Source organism: Balaenoptera physalus (assembly GCF_965194825.1).
Source record: "Balaenoptera physalus genome assembly, chromosome: 2".
Taxonomy (NCBI): domain Eukaryota; kingdom Metazoa; phylum Chordata; class Mammalia; order Artiodactyla; family Balaenopteridae; genus Balaenoptera; species Balaenoptera physalus.
Genome location: NC_138883.1, coordinates 9,710,191 through 9,728,358, shown reverse-complemented (window position 1 = coordinate 9,728,358; position 18,168 = coordinate 9,710,191). Strand labels below are relative to the sequence as shown.

General features: G+C 47.4%; 1 protein-coding gene across 3 annotated transcripts in view; it reads right to left on the bottom strand.

The window, feature by feature from the left end:
• The window catches only part of CLMN (calmin), a 123,804-nt gene that overhangs the window by 16,367 nt on the left and 89,269 nt on the right, over positions 1-18,168 (bottom strand). For all 3 annotated transcript variants that reach the window (XM_082448301.1, XM_082448300.1, XM_082448302.1), the window contains exons 5-10: positions 16,128-16,220; positions 14,187-14,377; positions 12,186-12,379; positions 10,137-10,219; positions 3,433-5,055; positions 99-295 (exon numbers count right to left, since the gene is read on the bottom strand). In XM_082448301.1, coding sequence (XP_082304427.1) covers positions 99-295; positions 3,433-5,055; positions 10,137-10,219; positions 12,186-12,379; positions 14,187-14,377; positions 16,128-16,220 — 2,381 coding nt within the window. The remainder of the gene's footprint in view (positions 1-98; positions 296-3,432; positions 5,056-10,136; positions 10,220-12,185; positions 12,380-14,186; positions 14,378-16,127; positions 16,221-18,168) is intronic.

Genomic DNA, 18,168 nt, shown 5'->3' with positions numbered 1-18,168 from the left:
CCTTGCGTCCCCCATCCAATCAGAAACCGGAAATGGGATGAGTTCAGAGAGTAGCTTCCCAGCTCAGGCTCTGGGGTGAGAAGTCGTTAATAAAATACCTGGAAAGGACTTTGTGGTCACGGGTGTCTTCTTCCAGGTCATCTGAGGAGTGAATAGTTCCGGGTGCTATAAATATTGAACTTTCTACGTGGTCCACATGTTTTCTTTTTTCCTTTTTTTTACTGCTGATCGGTTCTTCCATTACCTTTTCTTCTAATGGGTTTGCTAAGTTTTCCGAGCTTGGAAGTTCCTGGGACTGAAGGACAAGACAACCAAACACAAATCAGAATTTTATGCTGAGATGTTGAGTGCGTGACACCACCCGGCAGCGCCCTGCTCCACCTTGACTCTGAGGCCCAGCTAGGGCGCCCCTTCCAATCCTGCCTCTTCCATGGGTTCCTTCCAGCACAGCCCACCGTGGAGGAGAAGCCCACCCGAACTCCTGCTCCCTGTGCAGAGTTCCAAATGCTCCAGACTGATGGATCGAAAACAGCATGGGTTTTACAGACCTGGTTTCAAATCCTGGCTAAGTCAGCTATCTGACCTTGAGCAACTGACTGTCTCTCTGATCCTTGGTTTCCTCGTCTGTCAAATGGGTATAATGATTATCAGCCTCTTCCCACTATACCACAGTGCTTCCTATAAAGGATGTCCCTCCCAGTGGACAATGGTTGGACCCTTCACACAACCATCATCCACTTAAACAGAGGAACAAATCCTAGAGGCCAGGTGGGCCAAGGGGTGTGAAGGTGGCTCCTGTGTTTGGAGAGATGAATCTTCACTGTGCTTTTGGCCGAAGGTGGATGGTAGTGCCACCTTTGTAGCATTTATGCGATAAGGAAGATTCTTTGACCTCCACCCCCCACCCCAGGCACTCTGAAACCCACCAGCGACACTCCCACGTGAAATCGAGAAGCGTGAGAATTGCTGGCAGCACCTCTCAAGAATTCTCACAGGGGCTGGAAAAACCTGCTCAACAGGTGTCCCAATAAGAGGATCAGAGTGGCCAGGCCGTACAGCCCAGGAGAACAAAGCTCCCTGCAGAAATTAAAACCGCTCTCAGCAATCTGAAAGGCCAGTTGCTCCTCCATCATCAGTGAGCAAATGCTACCTTTTCTGAAAGGTGAAATGAGGAGAGGGCTTATTTTCTTAAAGTCTAGAAGCAGAACTTAACATTTCCTAGTCCATTTAGAAGATAGTTTTCTCTTTTCTTTTTAAAGAAGGGCCAGGTATCAGAGAAATTCTCCACCCCCTGTCACCCTCTCTGCCTGGAGGCAAGTCATCCCGGGCTGCACCCCTTCCCCTCCCCCGCCCCTGCTCACTCACGGGGATCCAGGCTAGGGCTACACTCGGGAGCCAATGGCAAGGTGTGCTTGGGAGCAGTGGGCACCTGCTCGTCGGACAGGTGAGCGCCAGAGGAAGCAGATCAGAGCTGAGAGATGCGGGCGGCGCCAGTATCGCTCCCACACTGGACCCGAGAAACGCAAGCTCTCCCCCTCCAGCTCAGTGTAAGACGGATTCAAACCTAGGTCTCCCGATCCCACTCCCAGCCCAGGGCTCTTCCAACCCCATCCCAAATCACCTGTCCACATTCTGCCCACACACAGGTGCGCAGCCTGCTTTCGGAAGGAGCGCAGAACAGAATGAAGTGCCTCATCTGCGTGCCCACGGGCCGCGCTCCATCACTGGGGGAGGGGAACTCAGGAGCTCATTAGCCCTTCTAAGTCACACGGAGGGGCAGAAAGGCACCTCAGGCTCTCCCCAACCCCAGGCCCCTTTCTTTTGTTCTAAAAGAGCGTTTGGCCTGTAATAATCCAGAGAATCACCCCAGTTGCTGTTGTCACCCCCCCAACCTGGGGACCCCGAGACCTGATGTCGCTGAGGGGCATTTCTCACCCCGCCGGATCTTCGGGTCTCCCACAGGACAAGCCTGCTCTGACAGACAGCAGACAGAGGGCTAGGGGCAGGAGGACAGGACGAGGTTCCTTTCCCCTGGGCAGAGGGGAAGGCGGCAGGCAGGTCTCTCGCACCTATGCAGCCGCCCAGCCCCCTTCTCCAGCCGAAGACGGACAGAGAGTGGGTGCTTGGCACCAAAGGACAGGTCCGGGCACACGTGGCTTCTGGACTGTCAGCGCCAGAGAACTCTGCTCGCCGCGCTCGGGCAGCTACTCCCCACCGCCTGGAGTTGGCAAACCCATAAATGATGCTTCCGCTTCTGGCCCATCTAAATCCTAAACGTCTTTCAAGGCTACTCAGATCCCCCTTCTCCTGCAGCCTCCCCAGGGCAAGGCTTTCTCACCCCTCCGGGTACCGCTGGGCCTCCGCTGGGTCCTGTCCTGACTTTCCATCACCTCAGGGTTTAATTTACCTGCCCTCCCCTGATACCCCAAACTGTCATGCAATGCACCTTGTTTCCTGTCAGGTTGGCCTCTGGAGCCCAGAGATTAATACACAAATGCTCCCTCTCTCCCAGGAGAGAAAATCACAACCCGCGAAAGCAGCAGCAGTCCACTAGAGAACCGTCGAGAATGTTATCACTCTAGATGGAAGAGTGACCGCTCTGCCTGGAGAGGGGCTGGGCAGGCTCCCGGGAGGGGCTGCTATTGGCATTGGGCTTTGAAGATGAGTAAGTGCTCGCCAAGCCAAGTGTGGGGAAGGGCGTCCAGATGGGGGACCAGCTCCAGCGAAGCCCAGGGGCAGGCTGGGAGGCAGGGAGGAGGTGGGCTTGTCCGGAGGGGAGGGAGGGGAGGGGGACCCAGAGGGACACGCAGTCAGGGTTCCCCAAACCCTCTCACTGCTCACTCTGGGGGGGCCCCTCTGAAGCTGCTGGGCCAGATGACATGGAGACACGAGGTGGCAGAGGAGCACGTGCCCAGCTGCTCCGGCTCAGAAGTGCGCGTCCGCCTTGCCCTGTTGACACAACCCACTCCTAACCACAGGAGCCAAACAATAGCGCTCAACAGGTAAAAGGCCTTTAAAAATCAAGGCTGGAGTCCAGTGTGAGGTCTGGCTTGGTTTTCCCAGGCTGCTGCGGGGCGGGCGGTAAAGTTCACTAAGTGCCTGCTAGGTAGAGCTGCGATTACTACTTAACTGCTACTGCTATGCTGGACCCTCAAGCACCTCAAGCATGACCTCATCTGATCTCCTTGGCAGCCTGTGGGCAGGGCCCAGACTAGGGGGAGGCCAGCGAGGCACCCAGGGTGCAAAATTGACAAGTGTTCCTCTCGGGTGCTAACCCTGACCTTGCCTGAGCCTGAGTTTGTGTCTCCTTCAATTCTGGACCTGGGATGCCTGTGAGGGAAGCTGCCTTTCTCTATTTTATGGAGGAAGAAGCCGAGCTTAGGAGAAGCACAGAATTCCCCACTCAGCGTTCCCGAACCCACAGTCAAGTACCTGATGGCCCTGCACGGGGACACTCTCTGCGGCCTCCCTTGGCTGGTGGTCCTCCTGCGGGGATGGGGGAGTGGGTTCCGAGGCTGGTCTGGCATCCTCCGCGATGCTGGCCTGGGGGTGGTCCTTGCCCAGCCAGCGGAAGCTGCAGCTGCTCTGGGAGGCCTCGGCCTCCTCGGCCTCCTCCTCCCTGGCCCCCAGGTCCGGCAGATACCCCTCTGGCTCTTCGAGGTCCACTTCTTCATTTTTCAAATCCTCCACGCCTTCTGCACAAGCCTCCAAAACCGCAGCCAGGGGAATCTCATAATGCGGGTAGTAGAAAAGGTCATGGGGGATGATGGAGATCCTGGAGAGCGGTGGAGACGGCTTGAAATCCAGGCCTTCTTCGCTGGGGCTGTGGAGGGTCTCCAAGCTGACGCTGCTGCTTGGTGGATTGGAAGGCAATTCTCCCCCAAGGCCCCGTGGGCCCTCGGCTTCCCCTTCCTCCTCGCCCCGATGGCGCCGGGGGGACTTGTGCTTGGCCTTTTCATACACTTCTGGCTTTTTATCCACCGGTGCCTCCTCAGGGGCCAAAGAATAGCCTTGGTCTTCTGGGCCAGGGTCCTTGTGAGGTTCTTGCTGGTTGGGCTTCACGGGGGGCTCATCCAAACCTGTCTTCCTGTGTGCAGATTTACCTCTCCTTTTACCCAACTTCTCAGCACGATCCTCTGACATCTCCTCCTCGGCAGGTGTTTTCTCATGAGGCGAAGGAACCTCGTGGAAAGCCTGGCTGGTGGAGGGAAAATCTACGAGGTCGCTGTTAAATTTCGAGGCTTTTAATGGTATGCCTTCGAAAGAGTCTTCCTTATCCATAGCTTCTACAGTCAGCAGCTTAACCTTGATCTCCATGGAATCGGCCACAATGGTATCCTCTCCCGGGGATGAGGGGGAACGGCCCTCTTCCCCTGGGCTAGCTGCCCTCTCCGACACCCCATTCGAGGAGGGAGAGGTCTGGGAAGTCGGAGGATGACTGACCTTACCATCCACCGAAGACACGTCGCTGGGGGCCTCACTGGAGGCTGCTTCCAGGATCTCTGGGGCCTCCTGTGTCGGTGTTTCCTCAGCAACCTCAGCTGCCAAGACCTGTCCGTCCTGCCTGGACGACTCCTTGGTCTCTCTTGGGCTTCCTTCGAAGCGAAGGTCTGGACTGTAGAAAGGGTCCCTACTGCAGGAGGCAGCCTTGTAGGTGTCAGCTTCAAAGTGCACAGTTTTCTTGATTGGCAGAGAGTTGGACCTCTGGTTGTCCTTTGTGGATGATAAGATGGAAGATTCTGGAGCCAGCTCGCTGGTGCTGTTGATCTTCCCTGGGGTCCCTTGGAGAACCTGGTCAACAATTTGGTGCATGAACTCAGAGGAGCTGTCTGCCAGCTCCCGGCTGGTAACGCAGGGTTCCTTCATGACTTCAGGCCTGTCACAGACGAAGACTTTGGAGGGTGGCGGGTGGCTCGTTTCGTGGTTGACGGTGTAGGCACGCTCCCCGTTCTCAGTCAGAAGGAAGACGGTGCTCTCTTGTTCAGAAGGGGTTTCTCTGATGCGTACGAAGGTGGATTCAATAGGGGCTTCTTTGTCGGAATCCGCAAAATCCTCCTGCCAAGAAATACAGGGCAACGTGAAATCAGCAGAGCGTCTAAGTGCCACGCAGCGTCCCCTCTCAAAACACAAAAACCAAAGTGGAAAAAGCACTTCAGAAGGAATGGAAGTGTTCTGATGCAGATGTAGACTGGCAAATGACTACTGTTCCTGCTGAAATGTGAGAACACCAAAGTTAAAAAGAATGTGTTTTTTTAAAGCTATGGCTGCAAAGACACATCAATGAACTGAACTCTGGAGAAGGATGAGCCCTTCCTAGGTGAGCAGAGATTGTCAGTGACTTCATACCTGTGGGCCGCTGCCTGGTCTGGGCATGGACAGGAGAGCAAACGCATCCGAGATAAGGAAAGATCAGCTAAATATTTATTGATTGTGTGGGCCGGCATGAGAGATTGAATCTAGAAGGGGCCCAAGCACAAAACTAGTTCTCTTCATATACTAATTCTCCCACACAGGGACTTTTGCTAAGTGAGATGCAGCTGAATTATTCACAATAGCCAAGACATGGAAGCAACCTAAGTGTCCACCAACAGAGGAATGGATAAAGAAGATGTGGTGTATATATATATATATATATATATATATATACACACACACACACACACACAGACACACACACACAGACAGACACACACACACACACACACACACACACAAATGGAATATTACTCAGCCATAAAAAAGAATGGAATAACGCCATTGACAGCAACATGGATGGACATAGAGATTATCGTACTAAGTGAAGTAAGGCAGACAGACAAAGACAAATATCATACGATATCATTTATACATGGAATCTAAAATATGATACAAATGAACTTATTTACAAAACAGAAACAGACCCACAGACAGAGAAAACAAACTTATGGTTACCAAAGGGGAAAGGCAAGGGAGGGATAAATTAGGAGTCTGGGGTAAATATATACACACTACTATATATAAAATAGATAACCAACAAGGACTTATTGTATAGCACAGGGAACTATATTCAATATCTTGTAATAATCCATAATGACAAAGAATATGAAAAAGAATATATGTATGTAACTGGATCACTTTGCTGTACGCCAGAAACTAACATAACATTGTAAATCAACTACACTTCAGTTAGAAACAAAAAGATGCAGCAGCTGAGAGCAGGGCTGAAAAGCAGAGAGCAATCTCGGTGGTACTGCAGAGCTTGGCTCCCAATGCACTGGTAGGGAGAGTGGATTGACTTCATTATACAATTACTTGAAACTGGAGGGCTGAAATTAAATAAAACTGCAACAGAACCCTTATCAACTCCTGAGAAGGTCAAAATGATCAGCTCCTCATTGTAGGTCCTTGTTTGGGAAAGGGCTATATTCTCTGGGGGAAAAATGTCATCTACCTCAACTGTACTGCTCTTTTATACACCAGATTTGGCATAAAATAAAAAAATTTAAGACACAAATAAGCAAGAGAAGAGACCCATAATCAGGAGAAACAATAGTCATTAGAAGTAGACCCAAAGATAACTTGGGGTTAGAACTAGTAAATAAAGAGTCTAAAATAACTGCTTAACCTACACTACAAGAAATACAAAGGTTTTTCCTCAGGCTGAAGGAAAGGATCACAGATGAAAGCCTGGAGCTGAAGGGGGGAATGAAAAGTACCTGAAATGGTAAATGTACGGCCAATATAAAAGACTATTTTAAAAGTTGTCTTAAAAAGTCTCCTGTTTAAAGCACAAATAATAACAGAGCATTGAGGATTAAAACATATGCAGAAGAAAGTCAGTGACAATAAAAGCACAAAGGAATGGAGAAGAGGTGAGTGGAATGAAATAGTTGCATATATAAAAATATATAAATATGCATTTTATTTAATGTTGTATTATAGTAATCCATAGTAGACTGAGTTATGTTCAGGATGACTATTATAACCCCTAGGAAAACTACTAAAAAGATAAAACAAGGAGATGTTGTTTTAAAGCCAACAGAGGAGATAAAATGGAAACCAAAAAAGTAATTGAATAATCAGAAAAAAAGTTAGAAAGGAAGGACAAAGGAGCATAGAACAGATAGGACCAATAAAAAACAACAATCAAGATGGTAGATTACATGAAGTAAATGGTAAAAAAAATACACTAATAAAATGACACACTAATTCTTGTCAGAATGGATAAAAAACAAGACCCAACTGTATACTATTTGCAAGAGACGTGCTTTAAACATAAGCATACTCTGAAAGGAGAAAGATGGAAAAAGATGTATCACACAAACGCTAATCATAAGAAAGTTGGTATGGCTATATTCCTGTCAGACAAAGGATACTACAAGACAAAAAAAAATAAAAATAGGGCTTCCCTGGTGGCGCAGTGGTTGAGAATCTGCCTGCCAATGCAGGGGACACGGGTTCGAGCCCTGGTCTGGGAAGATCCCACATGCCGCGGAGCAACTGGGCACGTGAGCCACAGCTACTGAGCCTGCGCGTCTGGAGCTTGTGCTCCGCAGCAAGAGAGGCCGCGACAGTGAGAGGCCCGCGCACCGCGATGAAGAGTGGCCCCCGCTTGCCGCAACTAGAGAAAACCCTCGCACAGAAACGAAGACCCAACACAGCCAAAAGTGAATTAATTAATTAATTAATTAAAAATAAATAAATAAAAATAAAAATAAAATGATGTCATCAGGAAGAGACAACAGTCCTAAATGTTTATACATGTATGGCAGAGCTTCCACATACATAAAGCAAAACCTGACACAACTAAGAAGAGCAACAAATCCACAATCATAAGTCAGAGATTTTTAACTTTTCTCCCTCACACTCATTGAAAGGAAAAGCAAAAAAAAAAAGTCAGTATGTCTATAGGATATTAGAACAGCATATTAACCAACTCAACCTAATTGATATTTAAAGACTGTCAACGCTTTTACTGCACAAGACACATTCTTTGCAAGTGCGTATGGTACGTTTACCCAAATAAACCATATGTCGGGCCATAAAGCCAGGCACAGTGTCTGGTACGGGGTCAGGGCTTAATGAATGTTTACTGAAATGTACTAAACTCAGCTGAATTGTTAAGCTTAAGAAAAACAGTGGTTTAATGGGAGTCTAGATTAGCTGGGTTGGCTCATCTGTATTCCCCTGGGGATGTAAATGGACTGTTCTGTGGTGAGGTACTGTGTTCCATGAGTCAGGATGACCTATTCCAGGTATCATATCTTGTTCAATCTCTCTTGCCCCAGCCCTAGTCTCTGACCCCAGCACTGGGGAGATGCAAGTGTCAGATCTGCTGAATCCCAGCCGTGACCTTGACTCACACAAATAGCATAAATTTTAGTTAATTTTAAACTCTGCCTACAGCTTAAGAGCTCAGGGCTAATAAAAGCCCTGGTGCCTAGTATTTCAGAATTTAGTAATGGCCTATGAAGATTAAATTACAAAATAATATCACCACCATTTTCTGGGCATCAACTGCTGTGCCACGCACAGGAGTAAGTACTTTATGTATCTATTTATTCTTCACGTAACTCTCTAATGTGGGTCATCTTTCCATTTTACAGATGGCATCTCATACGGACATGTATCAGAGAGGTTAAGTAAGCAGCTCAAGGTCACACAGCTTCAAGTGGAAAAACTGACATTCCAGCCCATGGAATGCCTGCTTCTAAAGCACCCTGGAAAGTGATCTGTGGGCCAGAAACAGATGGGAAACACACACATAGGTAGGGACTGGAATGAAAGCCACATCCTGGGGAAGACTCAGTCTGGCTCTTCTGAGCTATGCAAAATGGGGTCTCAGTTTCAGCATATGTTGTAAGGAATCTAAAAGCCTGAACTTTGCAACCGCAGAGAACTGGGATCAAACCCCAGCTCTGCACTTGGTAGCTGGGCAACCCTGGAGAGCTCTTTAAGCCTCTTCGAGTATCTGTTTCCTCTTCTACAAAATGAAAATAATGATACCAAGTCAAGTGGAATCGCAGAGGTGGCAGTCAGCCCAGAGACACAAGGGATGGTTACCTGACAAGCCTCCAGCGAAAAGAGCAGCCCATTCTCCCTGCAAGTATTAGCTCGTTATGTTTGTTCTTTTTTGTCTAGTACGTCTAACTACCTGAAATGATGACGTGTTTGCTGACTTGTCAACTGTTTTCTCTATTAGAACAAAGCTACAAAAGGTCAGGGACCTCATCCATCTTGTTTATTGCTAAGTTCCCCTGAGCCAGCAGTAGGTGTTCAGCAGGTTTCCAATAAATTCAATAAAGGACTGTCGTTATCCCGGTGATCATTGTTACTATCATCTTGGGCGTATGCATGGGTTGGCTGGAGGTTCAACAGAGCCATGACAACTTCTAAAAGGTCTGATTCTGCTCCAAAAAAATCTGTCACCAAGTATACTCAGATTCTGAAAATAAAAAGGCATGCTTTTGAATGGTCATTGCCTATTAGAATTTTTCACATTCTGATAAAATCTGGTAGACTGCTAAAATGTTCCATCTGACATCTAGAAAATCAAGTAGCAGGGCTTCCCTGGTGGCTCAGTGGTTGAGAATCTGCCTGTCAATGCAGGGGACACGGGTTCGAGCCCTGGTCTGGGAAGATCCCGCATGCCGCGGAGCAACTAGGCCCGTGAGCCACAACTACTGAGCCTGCGCGTCTGGAGCCTGTGCTCCGCAACAAGAGAGGCCGCGACAGTGAGAGGCCCATGCACCACGATGAAGAGTGGCCCCCGCTCGCCGCAACTGGAGAAAGCCCTCGCACAGAAACAAAGACCCAACACAGCCAAAAACTAATTAATTAATTAATTTTTAAAAAAAGAAAATCAAGTAGCTGATTCATATTACAAGTGGGCATCTCTTCTAATCTTAATAAGTTTGGGATAGGAAGAGGTTTGTAAGAGGTGTGCCTAACTTCCCACTCTGTTTTTAAATGTCATACATGTTATCTATGGTTTTGAAATGAAAAAGTGGCAAAGCAACGCTCAAGGCACTTGAGATTGAGTTTTGATCCTTACGGCTGTCACACAGAACAACACAGCCCGAACCCCAAGCTTCATGTGATGGCCAGCTGATGGAAATGTATGGTTTCTGAATTATAGGTAAGGAAAACAGACATACGGCTTCCAACTCCGGGAAATGTTCTAGAAACTGAGCCACGTAAGTCACGATGGACTGCTCGTCTGGCGTGTCAACCATGATGTCTGTTAAGAGAGACACAGGAGTTAGAAGGACATGCAAAACACGGTTTTTATTTTATTTATTTAAAACATTTGTAATTAAAAAATTGTTTTCCGGCTTTATTGAGGTATAATTGACAAATGAAAATTGTATATATTTAAGGCATACAACATGATGGTTTGACATACATATACATTGTGAAATAATTCCCACAATCAAGTTAATTCACACATCCATCACCTCACAGAGTTACCTTTTTTGTTTTTTGGGTTTTTTTGGTGTGCTGCGAAACCTCAAGATCTAATCTCTTAGCAAATTTCTAGTACACGATACAGTATTATTAGCTATAGTCACCATACTGTATGTTAGACTCTGCAGAACTCATTCATCTTATAACTGAAAGTTTGTACATTTCCCTACTTTTCCCACCCCACCCCCAACCCCCAGCCCCTGGTAACCACCATTATACTCTCTGGTTCTATGAGTTTGGTTTTTTTAGATTCCACGTATAAGTGAGATCATGCAGTATTTGTCTTTCTGTGCCTGGCTTACTTCACTCAGCATAATGTCCTCCAGGTTCATTCGTGTTGAGGTAAATGGCAGGATTTCTTTCTTTTTCCATGGCTGAATAATATTCCATTGTACATACACACAGCATTTTCTTTATCTCTTCATCCACTGATGGACGCGTCGGTTGTTACCATGCTTTGCCTATTGTGAGTAATGCTGCAGTGAACACTGGTGTGCAGATATTTCTTCAAGACTGCAATTTCATTTCCTTTGTTTTTGTTTTTTTGGGGGTTTTTGGGGGGCCATTTTTTGTTTTTGGGGGGTTTTTGGCCATGCAGTGCAGCTTGTGGGATCTTAGTTCCCTGACCAGGGATCAAACTCAGGCCCACAGCAATGAGAGCACTGAGTCTTAACCACTAGACTGCCAGGGAATTCCTGAGGTTGTATTTTTTTGTTTGTTTTGTTTTTAAATTTCATTTCCTTTGGATATATATTCAGTAGAAGGTTTGCTGGATCACATGATTGTCTATTTTTAATTTTTTGAGGAACCTCCATACAGTTTTCCATAACAGCTGCACCAATTTACATTCCCACCAACAAGAACATGCGGTTTTTACATGGGATCTTGGGGTGCTTGATGGCGAAGGATCCCACAGACCAGGGAGGTTTTTTCTCTTTATTGTACAGTTCAGTAAGTCTAGGCCCAGAGAAGGGGAATGATTTGAGTGAAGTCTCACAAGCGGCTGATGAGCAGAGAAGCTGGAATGAAGAATCCAGCTCTCCTTGTACCCAATATTCTGTTATTCCCTAACTGCCTTAGTCCCTCCCTGCCGGCAGCCAGCTCGCTGCCCGCCCCATCGGCGAGTCTGTTGAGCTGGGACCCTCACACGCTGCCAGAGGGAGCCCTAAATTAGCCTAATCCACATGGAAGGCGATTTGACAGAGATAACCAAGTGCCCTAAAAAGGTGTGTACTTTCTAGCTGTTGTCATTCCACTGCCGGCACCTGGTCCTAGAGGAAATAATCTGAGATGCACACTGAGCTTTAACCAATAAGATGTTCATTGCAGTGTTATATATAAACATGACTATTCTGAAACAACCTTGATGTCCACCAGTAGTAAAGAGCTAAGTAAATTTTGGTACACCCACTAAATGGACCATTATGCAGCCAATAAAAATATGTAAGAAAGACCTCCTGTCAGCATGCAAAATACTTATGTCACAATTATAACGTTAGGTTTAAAAAAAGTAAGATACAAAACCGTACATACACTGAATGATCCCAATTAGGAAAAGAAAATTGTAATTAGATGTAAGGAAAAATACTGGGAAAATGATCTCAGTGGCAGGAATACAGGAGACATAAAAATGACTTCATTAGATGTGTCTGTATTCTCCAGATTGGACGGCAGGTGTTACACACATGGAAAAAAAAAAATTATTACGAAGAAAGAGAAAGAGAGAGAACCACATCTACCTTCTGGCTCCAGGAGCCTGGGGATGTGAAGGGCATCGTGAGCGATGCTGAAAGCCTTCTCTAGATTTTCCCGCATGGAGTCTTCTAGCGCCAGCTTCATGTCGACCAGGCTGGGGTCGATGGCCTTGATCACTGCCAGGAAAGCCAGCCCGCTTCTCCAGCTGCCTGCAAAGTCCTGCACCGCCACGCCATACCTGAGGAAAAGCAGCAGGCTCAGTGCTGGTCAGTAAGCAGACTCGGGGATGCCTCGCTGGCCTCCGAGCGGGGCTGGGAGCTGCTGACCTGGGGAGGCCAACATGCCCCAGGCCCTGAGGATTGGGATAGCTGCACTGAACCATCGGTATTTCCATTTCCAGACAAACAGGATAGGAAGGTGTACGTCACACGAGGAGACATAATAGGACCTTGTGTTTCCCAGTTCCCAGATATATATATATTTATACACATATATATATGGAGTCATTTTATACACTGTTCCTTTTATCAGTGATGTTCAAAATGCAGCATAGACACATTGTGTAATAAAAATGGAGCCCGAAAGACCCAAGTTCACACTCCGGCTGCCCCTCTGTGCTTCCGGTGCTGTGGCCTTGAGTCACAGACCTTCTAAGCCTCAAACTCATTTATAAAACAGGGCAGCTGTCATGGGCAAGTATTAGGTTGAATCCCCCAAAACGGCCACGTCACGTGAACGATCTAATGTGTAATGCAGATGGCACATGAAAGCCACTCACTAAGGGATAGCTAATGTCATGATTAATATAAATAAAATCATAACATTAAAAGTGACAAAGATAGATAATCCTGCCAGGCACTAATTTCCTTTGGACTCCGTCCCTTGAGACCACATCCGTCCCTGTCAATCTCTCAACTGTGATCCCTGAACTCTCTTGTAAAAAAATCCTGTTATTTAGAAATCATTTGAGATTCATAAGAAGTTGCAACAGCAGTACAAAGGGCCACTGTAGACCCTTCACCCAGCTTCTTTCAACGGCAGCATCCTACGTTACCGGCATGTGTTAGCAGAACCAGGACACCGACGTGGGTACAGGGCTATTAAAACCACAGCCCGAATTAGGATTTCATTAGCTTCAGTGTCACAGGGATGGTGTAAGTGCCATGACATTTTGTCACAAGCAGCCATTCCTGTGACCAGTGCCGCAATGGCGATACAGACTGTTCTACTCCCCGCAAAGACCCTTCCTCTCTGTTATAGCCACCCTAACTCCTGGCAATGAGCTCACTTTTGGTTGATTTATTTTAAAATACCATATACTGGTTGCTCACATTAATCAACTCTTTCACGCTTAACTCCTTAATCAAAACCCCAAAGATCCAACTTCTCTCTCATCTTTTATTTTTTCCTGCCATCTTTTATTTCCATACACTGGGGAGCCAGGATCTGTTGCTGAGCACTTACTAAGTGCTGGTACTCTGCAAGGTGCTTTCACAGAGTTGATTTCATTTAACCCTAACTCTCCCATAAGGGGGTGAATGGTAAGTCACCATCTTACAGATGCAGCTTAGAAAGGTAAGAGATTCACCAGGGTCCCCCCAATCTGGAAGGGGTTAAACAGAAGGCCAGGAACTTGGTTTCAGTTCAGCTGTCTCAGTTTTGGAAGGGCCAGACCTGACTCTGATAGGTTGCAGCCTTTACTGTTACTCATTTTTAAGTAGGTACAGACTCTGAAAGATACCCAGAAGCTTAATAATAAATGTGTCCATGTTATTAGGATCCAAGGGCCATCCCCACATTGGGATTTAATGTGTTGAAGGCTCCCGGGATTTCTATTCAAATTCTATCATCAGCTTTCTGCAAACCAAACATTGGGCGAGTACAGTTTTGTGTGCAGAAACAGAAAATGACAGAACTCCCTTTTCTGAGAGTCTATGTGAAGTGCCGGGCACATAACTGAGTAAACGGTGATGCCCCTTTTCTTAGCCCTCCTCCCCCTGCCTGGCAGCAGCACGGAGTGCTGGGGAACAGGGCGTGCGGCTTACTTCCTTGTTTTCCTCTGCACCCATGTCAACAGTGTCCTGATGGCCTTCCTCTGGTCTTTCACCGATATCACCGCACTCCTCTCTGCGGTGGGCGTGGGTGGGAAGCAGGAGTCTGAGTCTGTGCCCCCCGAGCCGGGTGACAGGCTGGAAGATGGAGAATTTCTGCTGAGGTTGCCGGTGAGTTCTTTAATCTGGAAGGAAAACGGCGTTTCAGATCCCAGAGGCAGACCCAGCACGGTCCCTCGTGGACCCCGGCTGGAGGGACCAGCTTGTGCAGAACTGGTTCTCCAGATCAGGAGAAACCCCTTCCTGAGGGTCGTGTGTCAGGGGTCAGGGCAGTACTCATGATGGCCTGGCTGCTTCTTGTGGCTTGTGGTGCGTGCAATGATGCTTTGCAGGGAAAACCGTCTCTTCTTGGAGTCTCTTTAGCTCTGGCCAGAGGCTGCAGTTGAGGTCTTGCTGACCTGACTCCACCTACCCTTACCCCGTCCTTTCATGGCCGTCGCTCCCGGAGTGCATCATGCTGTTTCAAGCCCCACCGCCTATGCTCGCCCAGGTCCTGCTGCCAGGGTGCCCCTCCCTTCCAACACTGAACTCCTGGCTACGCCAAATGTGCTCCTACCGTGGGGTGCCTGTGAGAAATGCAGAAGCGCAGGCCCCGCCCCAGACCTACGACATCAGACTCTGCATTTCAATACCACCCCCATACCAGGTGATTGGTATGCACAATAAAGTCCGAGAGGCACTGGTCTAGCGAACTCCTCCTCATCCTTTCAAACCCTGCTCTGGTGTCACTTTATCCAGGAAGTTTTCCCCTCCCCCGTGCCCCCTCTGAGATAGCTGCCCCAGCTTGGAGCTTTTACAACACTCTGTGCATATGCTGATCATGGCCTGCGCCACAGAATTCTATAACATGGGACTGACTTGTCTGAGATACCAGAAAGTCATGAGAGCAAGACTTTGTGTGCTCAGAGCCTGGCCCGTGGGAGAAACTCACTAGACATTTACCAAATAAATGAACGATGATCCAGAGTGGAGTTAAGGACTTTTTACACATTTCAGGACGTTTCCAGTCTATCAGGGAGTTGAAGAACAAACGTCAGTAACTGAAGCCTGTACATGACACTGTACAACTGACAAAGGGCTTTCCCACGTAGCATCTCTTGGTGCTCACCACGTATTTGGACCACTGCTACCATTTCACAGATGTGGAAACTGAGGCTCAGAGGGAGCCTTTGGTTTTTTTAAGTTCAAGGCTATTGTCTCCAAGCCTTGTTTGAGCTCATTCTTCTCTGAAATGTAAGCATGAGCCTCTGTGCAGATCATTTTTATGCTTGGGAGACCCATTAAGCAATGAGCCATGATTTTCTATTTCAAAAGAGGGGGATTTTAGAAGATAAAACATCAGCTCACTCCCTCCTACTCAGGGAAAAGAACTTGAGCACAGTTTGAAATATCCCCTTCATACTCCAGCCACAGACCCTGTCCTTGCTCTATAAAATCTGCATTTCCAGATAGAGGCTGAGGGTGCTAAGGATGGAAAAACAAGGTCTTTCCTGTCACACACACCTCTTCCTAGAGCTATCTTTGTACAGGCTCGTTAACCGTCTCTGATGAACACAAGTCATTTTAGGAAAAGAACTCTACCAAGTTCAATTTTTGGTTGGAAGTATTCCCCAGCTCTTGTGACACTTTAGAACAAAATTACTTTTCGAAGTAAATATTTAACTCTTCAAGTACCAAGAGGAGAACAGAGCTCACATCACTTTTAGAATCACAGGAATTCAAAATCTTTAGCAACCAGGTTCTTCTAGTTCTTTCCCAGGAAACAGAAAAGTCGAAATCTGTTAGGAATGAAATCTCACTGTCTCCCTCCATCCAGCTCCACTCTTGTGTTGCTGGAGATCATTACCATGTGTTATAGGAAAGAAATGATTTTACCTGGAAGAAGAGGATTATGTTCCAAATCAGCCCGAGAACCAAAGAGGGGTTGCCATCTGCTATTTCTGCCGCGTCGATGCTAACCAGTTTTACCTGGAGAGAAGCAATTTATAAGCTTAATGAGAGTGTCCAAATAGGATGCAACATGTTATTTACTGATGCCGTCGTCGTGGGCCTGTTTCTCTTTCTCACCTGTGCTGTTCGGTGCTGCCTCAGGCCACCTCTCAGGGACCCCAACATGCAAAAGTGTATGTAAGTGTGTCTAATAAACACGTGCACAGTACTTAGCATGCACAGACACTATTCTAAGCTCCTTACAAGTATTCATCCTCACAACAACCCCACATCACAGATTCTTCTATTATCTCTATATTTCTGGTAAAGAAATTCCAGAGCAGTCAACGTAACGTGCCCAGGACACACAACTAGTAAGAAAGTCATCCTTTTCCAAGAACAGATGGTAAATGCCCAAGGTCTGTCTGTGTACTACACGAACACCACCAAACCTCCAGATTTAACACGTCTTTGGACAAACACAGAGCACTGACATCGGCGATCAAGGACCACGACAGCTAAGACAATTATCCATTACTAATTAGAAATAGTGTGTGGGGATAAGGCTGCTACCCAGCGTTTCTGCATCTTTCTGCAACAAAATACCCTACTGACTGGTTCAAATGGGCATATTTGAGAAACCCTTAAGAGACTGGTTATTTATTTAACTCTGTTCTGACCACAGGATGCCTGCCCTTGGTGAATGCCTGAGGCACTGGTTTTCAAAGTGTGGTCCCTGGACCACCAGCAACAGCATTATCACCTGGGAACTCCTTAGAAACGCAAATTCTCCCCCAGACCAACTGCATCAGAAACCCTGGGAGGGGCCGCAATCTGCATTTTAACCAGAGCTCCAGGTGATTCTGCTACACGCTTGGGTTTGAGGGTCACCGCCCTAAGTCATCATTTTACTCCGCAAACAAAACCTGAGTATGTAGATCAGGGGTCTGCAAAGTTCTGTAAAGAGCCAGAGAGTAAATATTGAGGACTGCAGGCCACATCCATCTCTGTCACATTTTCCGCCTCTTCATTCTTTACCACCCTTTGCAAATGTAAACTCCATTCTTCAGGGGGAGGAGAGGAGAAATCAAGTAAGTCAAGGTAAATTTTTTCTTTTCTTTTTTTGGCTGCGTTGGGTCTTTGTTGCTGCACGCAGACTTTCTCTAGTTGCCGTGAGCGGGGCTACCCTTCGTTGCCGTACATGGGCTTCTCATTGCAGTGGCTTCTCTTGTTGCGGAGCATGGGCTTTGGGCACACGGGCTTCAGTAGTTGCGACACATGGGCTCAGTAGTTGTGGCACGTGGGCTCAGTAGTTGTGGCTCATGGGCTCTAGAGCGCAGGCTCAGTAGTTGTGGCGCACGGGCTTAGTTGCTCCGCAGCATGTGGGATCTTCCCAGGCCAGGGCTCGAACCCGTGTCCCCTGCATTGGCAGGCGGATTCTTAACCACTGCGCCACCAGGGAAGTCCCAAGGTAAACTTTCAAATCCAAATTTGATTCACAAAATTCTGCTCAGGAGACTTGGGAAAGAAAACACGAAGAGAGCGTCTCACACAAACTTCTTTCTCTCCTTCCTTTGGGGCTTTAAAAAAAGATGGGTCTCTGATCCTACCAGTTTATCAGGGGTTTCTGACCACACCCATCAGTAGGGCCTGGGCTTTCCTAATCACAGGTGAGAATCCTGAGGCCCTGGCTCAGGTCTGTTTTGCAGGTTGATGCCCAGAGAATAATCCAGAGAGCACAAGCTCACCACTGGCGGGTTAGAGGCTGAAGGAAGTTGTCAATATTGTGAACAACAAAGCCAATCAAATTCAGGCCCAACAGTCCATCCATATACATCATGACCACATGTCCCGTGGGATGAATCACCTGCGGTCTGTGGCTGATCCTGTACCCTGGACCTCTGCTCTGGCAGCTCCCTCCGTTTTTGTGGCTCACTGATCACATCCCAGCACGGGGGGAGTCACATCAACGCACTTAGTCAAGGTG